Below are 11,438 nucleotides of genomic sequence, written 5' to 3'. Positions count from 1 at the left end.
AAGTAAAAATATAATATTTTGTTGAAAGAAAAAATTCTAGACATGTGTTTAAAACTTCATGTTGAAGCAAAAGTTAAAAAAATATTTTGTTGCAAAAAAATTTAGACAAACTTTTTGTTGGCGCCAACACAGGAAAAGGCGCCAATTTAGGTCAGCGCCCCAAGTCGCCAGTGGCGGGTTCTCCAAACTCATCCGAATGACTCATCAATGAGTCATCATTGATCATGGACCGTTAATTGTCACTTTGTGAAAAAAAGCTCTATGCAAATACACGCGAAATTGTATTCAGCCCAAATTTCTTTAATTACTTTGAATAAATTCGTCCAAAGAAATAAAGAGTGTTTAGTGAAGAGTTGAGACGTGAGTGGATTAGATCCAGACAGTGAAAGTGGTTTCTAACCAGAGGAAAACCCAAAAAGTGTGGAGGTGTCTTGCTGGACAAAGGAGAAGACAAGGAGGCTTTATCACCTTCAGCCCGTTGACCTTCTCACCAGATTGGCTCCTAATTTGTCTAATTTCTTCATTTATCTATTTATTTCAAAGGTGAGGAGTGAGACACAAACTCCAAGGGGCTTACCATTGCAGTACAAATATACTTTTCTTTTTTCACATTTTATTTTAAAGGTGAGGAGCTCACAATTAAAGGAGTAGAGGTTCCCCCAGGCTCCCCTTATCTAATCAATTTGCTTTACTTCATTTTATTTCAAAGGTAAGGGCTCCTTGACCAAACATTTGACCTTCTCACCAGATTGGCTCCTAATTTGTCTAATTTCTTCATTTATCTATTTATTTCAAAGGTGAGGAGTGAGACACAAACTCCAAGGGGCTTACCATTGCAGTACAAATATACTTTTCTTTTTTCACATTTTATTTTAAAGGTGAGGAGCTCACAATTAAAGGAGTAGAGGTTCCCCCAGGCTCCCCTTATCTAATCAATTTGCTTTACTTCATTTTATTTCAAAGGTAAGGGCTCCTTGACCAAACATTTGGTCCTTCGTGGGAAAGCAGCGCCAGTCATTACTACAATCCACTACATACTGTCACTAATTGAAAATGTCATCAGAAGAACGACAAGCTCTCGTTGCATCCCGTGGCGGATACAAGTCAAAGTTCACCAGAGTGAAGAACACCGTTCACAAATATGAGAAGGATGACACACTCCTGACCTTGCCTTCAGCACTCGCCGAGATTGATCGCAATCTCGACCTGATGCCTGCTCTCCGCAATAACATTGAAAGAATTTCCGAGCGTATTATCTACCTTACAGAAGGCGCAGAGGAACAGAAGGTCGAAGAAGAGAGTCTCCAATCACTACTGGATGAATTTGATATGTATGATGAGAAACTGATTGAGTTGAGAATCCAGGCAAAGGCAAAAGCCCCATCTTCTGACAGTGTAGAAGGCATGTTAAGCTATATCAACACCAAGCTTGACGAACAACAAATTCAACATGAGGTGGAAAAACGCATGGCAGAAGAAAGGTTTAAAATGACCCTGGAATTCGAGCAAAAAAAGTATGAGGTCACCCTCAACTTGCTGGTCACAGAAAACCAATCATTTCTTACATCAAGCCCACGTTCCAGAGATGCACCTTCACATGCGAAATTGGAACCATTGACTGTTCCTGATTTCAGCGGCAAATACACAGAGTGGACAAGCTTCAAGGAGTTGTTTTTGGCCATAATTGACAGGAATACAACTCTAACCGATGCTCATAAGTATTACTATCTGATGAAACACCTGAAGGATGAAGCCAAAATGGTTGTTCAGAACATACCAGCGTCTGCCAACATCTACAGTGTTGCATGGAAAATATTGATGGACAAATATGACGATAAGATGAGCATTGCAATGAGTCACATCAAGTCATTCCTGAGCATTCCAAAAATATCTGAACCATCTGCTGATGCTATGAGACGTACTCACGTAACTATGGATTCCGCAATTCAGGCTTTGGATGCATTGGACATGAAAAATCGAGATATTTGGTTGATTTACATTGCATTGGAAAAGTTGGATTCTGAAAGTAAAACTCTATGGTCAAGAAGATGCTATAAGAAGATTCCCACCTGGCAAGAATTTGTCGATTTTCTCAATGAACGTTACAAGACGATGGAAATGGCCAATCCCGGCAAACCCTTATCGTCAAAGAGACAGGAGGTGAAGTCCAAACCGAAGTCAGCATTATCGGTAACCACTTCATCCGGTCAGAAAAACTCGGATAATGCCACTCCAGGCAATCTGTGCGCTTCCTGCGGGAAACCCAATCATCGCACAGTGAAGTGCTACAAGTTCAGAGGCCTAAAAGATACCCAAAGGCTTGAAATTGTGCAACGCGCCAAACTGTGTGTGAACTGTTTGGATCCTGGGCATCCAGTGGAAAGCTGTCAATCGTCAGCATGTAAGCAGTGTGGAGAAAAACACAGCACCTGGCTCCACCTGGCTTTTCATCCCAATAATGCTCAGATCCCACAGACAACAACCGTAGCTACTGTTCACCCAGATCCACCATCGCCTGCTCCAGTCACTACCGACACCGATCAAACATGTGGATCAGCTACAAGATTTACTCTGAAATGCACCACTACATCTTCCTTTCCCACTGTCTTACTGGCTACAGCAGTAATCTGCGTTCGGAATGATGAAGGAGAACAAATTCTGTGCAGAGCTGTATTGGATTCCGGTTCTCAAGCTAACATTATCACCGAGAAGATAAGTCAGATGCTGAAATTGCCCAGAAGGAAGACCACTTGCACATTGGAAGGAGTAGGGGGTCATGAAGCTCCATCAAAATATCAAACCAGTTTGAGTTTTGGCCCCAGAGGTTTCAATAAATGGACTGAGACGGATTGCATAATCCAAGAGAAGATCACTGGCATTCAACCCTCAGCAAAAATCCCTACTGAGTCACTTCCAATTCCTCCGAAGTTGATCATGGCAGACCCACAATGGAATAAGCCCCAAGTCATTGATATGCTAATTGGCGGACAACATTATTGGGATCTAATCATGGATCAGACTATTAAATTGGGACCTGGATTACCTATCCTGAAGCGGAGTGTATTTGGATGGCTTGTGGTCGGAGAAGTCTCATCTAGTCCAATTACAACCAAAGTGTGCAATCTCACAACCCTTGAGTCTATTGATCTCAGCCTCAAGCGGTTTTGGGAAATTGAAGACGTGACTGGTCCCGCTAAACAGAGAAAGGAGGAAGATGAAGAGGCAGAGAAGTTTTTTTCCGATACTGTCACCAGAGATCCTGATACAGGCAGATTTGTCGTGCATCTTCCTTTTACGGACAAAGTGAAGGAACTGGAAAATAACTACTCGAACGCTGCCAAACAACTTTACTTTCTCCAGAAAACGCTCAAAACCACACCAGGAATGAGTGATAAATACCAGGAGGTATTCGATGAATATGATCAACTCCACATCACCGAAACCGTCCCAAAGGAAGAACATTCAAAGAAGGCATTCTACCTCCCTCATCATGGTGTTTACAAAGAAAGTTCCACTACCACGAAGCTTAGAGTTGTCTTTAATGCCAGCTCCAAAAGCAAATCCAATGTCAGCCTCAACGATACTTTGCTTACCGGTCCCGTAGTCCAGCCACCGCTCATTGAAATTCTCTGGCGTTTCCGACAACACAGATATGCTCTTACAGGAGACATCACCAAAATGTACCTGCAATTTTTGGTAACTCCTGAGCATAGAGATTTTCACCGATTTCTGTGGAGGAATCTTCACACAGGAGAACTGGAGCATCGCCGCTTTAGAACTGTGGTTTTTGGTGTTGCCTGTTCACCATATCTGGCAACACGGTCTTTGGTTCAATTAGCCATGGAGGATGGAGACAAATTTCCGGAAGCTCAGAGGGCAGTGAGGTCTTCCTTTTATGTAGATGATTGTCTGATCTCTGCACAAACAATTAAGGAACTTCAGCTAATAAAAGATCAACTCACAGATCTTCTTCAGTGCGCAAGCCTTCAATTGTCAAAGTGGACATCTAATGCGCCTGAGCTTTCTGGAGATGGAACCATTAAAGATGTCGGAGCCAACCAAGAAACAGCCAGCGAGCCCGTGAAGGCTCTTGGACTCTATTGGGATCCCGCTACTGATGAGTTCAGCTTCAAAGTGTCATGTGACATTGATGGGGTTCCAACAAAACGACAACTGCTTTCAGTTATTGCGAGGCTCTTTGATCCTATGGGAACACTCGGTCCGATTGTGGTAAATGCAAAGTGTCTTATGCAGACTTTATGGAAGCTTCAGTGCGATTGGGATACGCCACTACCTGAGTCAGTGGTGGATGAATGGCTTTCGTTTTTGGAATCTTTGAGAGATATCCCAAAAATCAGAATCCCACGTTATGTCTCGGAATTCTCCAAGGTCGCTAAATGGGAGGTTCATGTTTTCACTGATGCAAGCAAGAGGGCTTATGGTGCCACGATTTATATAGTCACAGAGGATTCTTCTGGGAATCGTTACTCGTGCCTCCTAACAGCCAAATCTCGTGTCGCACCAGTGAAATTGGCAACCATTCCCAAACTGGAACTTAATGCTGCCGAATTGGGTTCGAGACTTGTGAAATCGGTACGTGAATCACTCAAATGCATGGATTATTATTGCTGGACAGATGCCACCGTCGTATTGTGCCAGATACGATCACCAAACAACCGAGAAGCGTTCGTGAAAAATCGTTTGAAAATTATCTTGGAACACACTTCTGCGGAAAGGTGGCGTCATGTGCCCACGGCACAAAACCCAGCTGACCTGATTTCGAGGGGGACAACAGCGGAGTACTTGAGCCAATCATCATTGTGGTGGAATGGGCCGAAGTGGCTCCTGGATCCTCCTGACAATTGGCCTAGTCAGGAAGTTGTACTGGAGCAGAAAAGCACCTTGGCAGTCACTATCCAGTGGCCAACTCCACGTGAGTACCTTCTTAATAGATCTAATTCCTTTTCATTTATTCGAAGAGTTATGGCATGGGTGAAACGCTTCATCACGATCTTCAAGAACAAATATGGACGTCCCTCATTGCATACTCAACCCGTTTTCACTGGACCATTACAAGCTGTAGAAATCAAGCAAGCAGAAGTTACCCTCGTTAAGCTTGAACAGCTTGAATTTTTGGCCGAGGACATCAGGACGTTATCTGGCAGAAAACAGAAGGAGCTCTCTAAGCCATTGCGCCACCTAGGCGCATTCTTGGATTCAGATGGATTGATGCGTGCAAGTGGACGGCTCGACAATGCAGATCTTGAAGAAGATGTCAAAAAACCAGTCATTTTTCCTAGCGGACCGCTAGCGAAACGATTAGTGTATCACACCCATCATCAGTTAGCACATGCTGGACCTACCCACATGCTTGCTGAATTAAGGAGGAGATATTGGCCACTTTTTGGGAGACGTGTGTTGCAAAATATCTACAAAGGCTGCGTCCTGTGCTCCAAACGCAAACCCCATCCTTGTCAACAACAAATGGGACCCCTACCGTCTCCGAGAGTCAACTTTACCAGGCCATTTGAGTCCGTAGGAATCGATTTTGCTGGTCCAATTTTGATAAAGGCAAATCGTCTTCGTAGATCTCCCACCATCAAGACCTATGTCGCTGTTTATGTATGCCTCGCTGTCAAGGCTCTTCACTTGGAAATCGTCAGCGAGCTCAGCACTGAGGCATTCTTGGCATCCTTCCGGAGATTTGTGGCCAGGAGAGGGACTCCAAAAATCGTCTATTCCGACAATGGAACCAATTTTGTCGGTGCAGCCAATGTTCTGGGAAAGTTTCTCTCGGAAAGTACCAATCAAAACGCCATCATCGATGCGACCTCTGGGGATGGGATCACATGGCAGTTTATGCCACCTCGATCACCTCATTGGGGTGGATTGTGGGAGGCTGCGGTGAAAGCGCTGAAATACCACTTCACCAGAGTTATTGGGCCAATAGCACTCACATACGAGGAGCTCGCAACCGTAGTTACTCAAATTGAGGGTGTATTGAACAGTAGGCCTTTGACAGCGATTCCTAGTACTACCCCTGAGCCTACTATCCTTACTCCGGCGCATTTTCTGCTGACGACTCCAATAACAGGTCTTCCGGAATGGAACTTGAAAGAGATTCCCCATCTGAATCGTTGGCAAATGATCCAAAAAATCTATCAAGACCTCAGCGCGAGATGGAAGAGAGAATATCTGGTCTCACTGCAGCGCAGAACTAAGTGGACAAAGGAAATCACCAATATTCAACCTGGCGATGTTGTCTTGTTGCTCAATGAGTGCACACCAGGAACATCTTGGCCACTGGCAGTGGTCACTCAAGTGCACCCTGGACAAGACGGGAAAGTGCGACTCATCACCGTCAGGACGATGAAGGGATCCTACCAACGAACTGTGCAAAATGTGGCCAGACTTCCTATCGCAACTCAGGACACCGAGAATGAGGAAATTGCCAGCTTTTTTCCTGGGGAGTGTGTTGGCGCCAACACAGGAAAAGGCGCCAATTTAGGTCAGCGCCCCAAGTCGCCAGTGGCGGGTTCTCCAAACTCATCCGAATGACTCATCAATGAGTCATCATTGATCATGGACCGTTAATTGTCACTTTGTGAAAAAAAGCTCTATGCAAATACACGCGAAATTGTATTCAGCCCAAATTTCTTTAATTACTTTGAATAAATTCGTCCAAAGAAATAAAGAGTGTTTAGTGAAGAGTTGAGACGTGAGTGGATTAGATCCAGACAGTGAAAGTGGTTTCTAACCAGAGGAAAACCCAAAAAGTGTGGAGGTGTCTTGCTGGACAAAGGAGAAGACAAGGAGGCTTTATCACCTTCAGCCCGTTGACCTTCTCACCAGATTGGCTCCTAATTTGTCTAATTTCTTCATTTATCTATTTATTTCAAAGGTGAGGAGTGAGACACAAACTCCAAGGGGCTTACCATTGCAGTACAAATATACTTTTCTTTTTTCACATTTTATTTTAAAGGTGAGGAGCTCACAATTAAAGGAGTAGAGGTTCCCCCAGGCTCCCCTTATCTAATCAATTTGCTTTACTTCATTTTATTTCAAAGGTAAGGGCTCCTTGACCAAACATTTGACCTTCTCACCAGATTGGCTCCTAATTTGTCTAATTTCTTCATTTATCTATTTATTTCAAAGGTGAGGAGTGAGACACAAACTCCAAGGGGCTTACCATTGCAGTACAAATATACTTTTCTTTTTTCACATTTTATTTTAAAGGTGAGGAGCTCACAATTAAAGGAGTAGAGGTTCCCCCAGGCTCCCCTTATCTAATCAATTTGCTTTACTTCATTTTATTTCAAAGGTAAGGGCTCCTTGACCAAACATTTGACCTTCTCACCAGATTGGCTCCTAATTTGTCTAATTTCTTCATTTATCTATTTATTTCAAAGGTGAGGGGTGAGACACAAACTCCAAGGGGCTTACCATTGCAGTACAAATATACTTTTCTTTTTTCACATTTTATTTTAAAGGTGAGGAGCTCACAATTAAAGGAGTAGAGGTTCCCCCAGGCTCCCCTTATCTAATCAATTTGCTTTACTTCATTTTATTTCAAAGGTAAGGGCTCCTTGACCAAACACTTTTAAAAGTTCATCTTGAAACAAAAGTTAAAAAATAATTTGTTCCAAAAAAATTCTTTTAAAAGTCCATGTTGAAACAAAAGATTAAAAAAAATATTTTGTTGCAAAAAAAATTCTAGACAAACTTTTAAAAGTTCATCTTGAAACAAAAGTTAAAAAATATTTTGTTGCAAAAAAATTCTAGACATGACTTTAAAAATTCATGTTGAAGCAAAAGTTAAAAAATATTTTGTTGCAAAGAAAAAGACCAACTTTTAGAACTTCATGTTGAAGCAAAAGTTAAAAAATATTTTGTTGCAAAAGTTCATAGATATACTTTTAAAAGTTCATCTTGAAACAAAAGTTAAAATATATTTTGTTGCAAAAAAATTTAGACAAACTTTTAAAAGTTCATGTTGAAGCAAAAGTTAAAAAATATTTTGTTGCAAGAAAAAATTCTAGATATACTTTTAAAAGTTCATCTTGAAACAAAAGTTAAAAAATATTTTGTTGCAAAAGAAAAAATTCTAGATATGTGTTTAAAACTTCATGTGAAAACAAAAGTTAAAAAAAATATATTACGCTTCGTTTAGAAATGATTACATTTACGCTAATATCTTGTTGTTGTTTAATCTTTGAAATTCTTTATTATCTCTTTTTGGGATAACAAACATTATGTTATTCCTATAGTGAATGAAAAAATGCAATATGTCTAATCACGGTTACCATATAGGTTTTATGATTGTATGTCAATCAGGGATCATATACAAGAAATTGAATCAGTTTACACTTAACTTTTCCCACAGGTTAGTTGAGATTATAATTTCTATTTCAAATGCTTTAATATATTGACGATTTGTCTATAAGATACCTAAATGGACATCTAACACTTTTCACATAATATGCAGAATAAAATATATGGGAGTATTTAAGGGTTTTAGTGATGAAAATTCTTCAGTTCAGTTCTTCATCTGGTGCAAGAATTATCTTTCTAAATGTCATCCAATAACGCAAATTGTGTTCGGCTCGCAAAGATATTTGCGGCAGGAAAAACAGAAGACGATATGGTGGCATTAATTTTAATTGATAAAAACGTGAATGAACTTATTGATTTAATTAGAGGTTGCGATATTTCATGCTTGATAATAGGAGCAATAAAAAAAATAAAAGAAATGGTGTCTGGTGGACTTGTGATGACGGCGATCCAGAAAAAAAGGCTTTTGCTCAATATTTTGAGTAGTGGTACGCGCGTGGAAGACACATTTAGTGATTTGTGTGAAATTTTGGTGGATGGGGTAATAGTAATCCCCGAAGATCCACCAGAAGAACACTACCATGGTAGAATTTGTAAAATTTGCTACCACAACCCAGTGAACACCGTATTTCTTCCATGTGGGCATGTGGTAGCATGCGACGAGTGTGCCTTCGTGGAGGGACACTGCCCCCTACGCTGTCCAGGCGACATTTCTTCAATTATGAGAATTTATTTCTCATAACTAAGGTAAGAAAAATTTAAATTAAGACATTAATTAATCTAAATTTGTTTTGAGAACTTCGACTTGAATTCAGAGTGAATCCATTCACATAGTGAAATTCTCAGTGTTATCAAACAACAGTGGAAAAAACTTACAGTGTAATTAATTTAAAAGTTGTGACTGTTTTTGTATGTTGTTTTTAAATAAAATTATAGTGAAAACTGTGGGTAAGTGTCTTGTAGTTAAAAAATACAGTGTTGACAAGATATATTCGGTAAATAAATAAAATATGCTCGAGAAAAAAAATATTTTTTCCTTGAAAACAAACGAGCAGTAAAAATTTCTAAATGGAAAGTAAAAAATTAAAAATTAAAAATGATTAGTAAAATATCTAATTATGGTCAGTTAAAAACTTAAATCTTTACAAAAGTGAGTCTTATTTATATATTTAACATTTAAAATAGTTCCATATAGAGTGAAAAGCCTTTTATTTTCCCTTTGCTAAAATTTGGACGATAATATCATTGTTTCAAATTTCTTTGATACTGATCAATTTTAACTTTTTACTGCTCATTTATTCAATGCCAAAATAAAATATTGTGCCTCAAAAGCTTACTCGAGTCTCCGAAGTACTGTGAAACAGTGATTTTTTATTTTGAAAACTTATATAGTGAAAGACATTGTAAGATTTATCCGAAGTGATATCTGAAAAAATCGTGAGATTTGTATTAAACAAAAATATGGATTCTACTTAGACTTATAAAAATATTACAAATTGTGAAATAACTATAGAGTAAAAGTATATAAATCATACACTGTTTTTTTCAATAAACAAATTTTATGTAAAAAAGAACAAAATGATTACGATTGAAAACTACAAATATCTCTCTATGTCTAATTTCAGATAATAATACGATGTAAAAGAGCCAGATCGACAAAGTTTGCAATTATAGTGTGACTCTATCAACCCCTTCTAACGTCAATCTCCAATACTGCCAACAACTATTTTTTATACTGTGAGTGCCACTAATACTAACTTTAACCGTTTAACGATGAGACACTTTTTCCGGACCAAAAATCAACAATAAAAATCAAACCGGTAAACAAAATCAATGAAACCTCTTACATCTAACCTTGAAAAGTCCATTAGAGTCTGATTTTTCGCTTCTATAACTGGTAGGAACAAAAATAGTCCAAAACTTTAAATCAATTTTCAGTCTAATGAAAAATATTATGTTTAAGTATTGTAGTTTCTTTTCCCAAAACGATTTTTCTTAAAAAAAATTAGAAGTATAAAAAATAACTAAAATCAATTTTCAGTGTGAGAATTTAAAAATTCATCTTTTTTTGAGCTTAAAAATTTACTATAGAGCAAATAACTGGAGACTTGCAAAAAATATCCTAGATTCCTTCAGCCTTCTACTTTGCAATTACGTACAAACATAAGAAAAACTAACTGTAGGTAGTTAAGAAAAATTATTTTCTTTTTGGTTCACCAGTGTTCCAATCGTCCTGAAAGAGTTAATCACCCTGTACGAACACCACTAGTATAAGCATAATATAATATTAATAATTAGTATTTTGAATGTAAATAAGTATAGTTTTTAACTTTTAGTTTTAGTTTAGTTTTTAGTTTTTTTAAATATTGGTCTTAAAAAAATTATCATTTATATTATAAAAAATGTTTAAAAATAAAAGGAGAATCTTTCAAAGTTCTTGTTTTATAATTCTGAAAAAAAATCTACACTGACGACCAATTTCTACACTTGACAGGGGTACTAATATTTCTACTAAGGATGATGCGTTTGATTTTTCTACTCAACCTTTTAACCCCCCCACCTATTATCAAATTAACTACCGACAAGTTTAGTTGATTTGAAGTTAGAATTGGTGTAAAATTAAACATCAATTGCTATGGCACATATCTATCACTTTTTTCTAACTCCAACTCCCAGATCCTTGGAAAAATCTCTTAATGATTTAAGAGGGTAAAGAGTATTTTTCATTCTTTTACTCAAAATATTGCATATGAATTCTAATTCATCTACCTTCCTCCACTAGTTTTATTTCTTTCTCATGATAAAAATCATATTCTTACCATTTTAACACTTGAAAACTCAAATGTTATATTCAACGTATAGGGGAAAGTGACCATGCCTGATACTGTAAAATTATGTCCAAGGTTTGTGATTTTTTTTCTGCTTAACACACAAACCGAAGCGATTCTTGCACTATGACAAAAAAATGTCTCACTTATTAGGTTCATAATCCAACCTCAAATAGTTCCTGGAAATCCTTAGATTTTCCTCAAGAAGAAAATGGAAATTCAGTAGCGATTTTTATACATGTTGGGTCCGGGGCCTTCCTGTATAATAATTGATGCGAC

The 11,438-nt window shown here is 38.4% G+C and overlaps 1 protein-coding gene across 1 annotated transcript; it reads left to right on the top strand.

Moving 5' to 3' along the window:
* The first annotated feature begins 1,053 nt into the window (after positions 1–1,053).
* On the top strand, positions 1,054–6,558 carry LOC129809364 (uncharacterized). Its single transcript, XM_055859174.1, has one exon. It carries the CDS (start codon positions 1,054–1,056, stop codon positions 6,556–6,558), a length of 5,505 nt encoding a protein of 1,834 aa, XP_055715149.1.
* Positions 6,559–11,438: the final 4,880 nt, after the last annotated feature.

The sequence above is a fragment of the Phlebotomus papatasi genome, unplaced genomic scaffold (assembly GCF_024763615.1).
Source record: "Phlebotomus papatasi isolate M1 unplaced genomic scaffold, Ppap_2.1 HiC_scaffold_70, whole genome shotgun sequence".
In the NCBI taxonomy this organism is placed as follows: Eukaryota; Metazoa; Arthropoda; class Insecta; order Diptera; family Psychodidae; genus Phlebotomus; species Phlebotomus papatasi.
This window is presented reverse-complemented; position numbering and strand designations above follow the sequence as displayed.

Excerpts from the sequence above, each read along its gene's own strand:
- LOC129809364 (XM_055859174.1), top strand. The coding sequence starts at position 1,054 with ATGTCATCAGAAGAACGACAAGCTCTCGTTGCATCCCGTGGCGGATAC.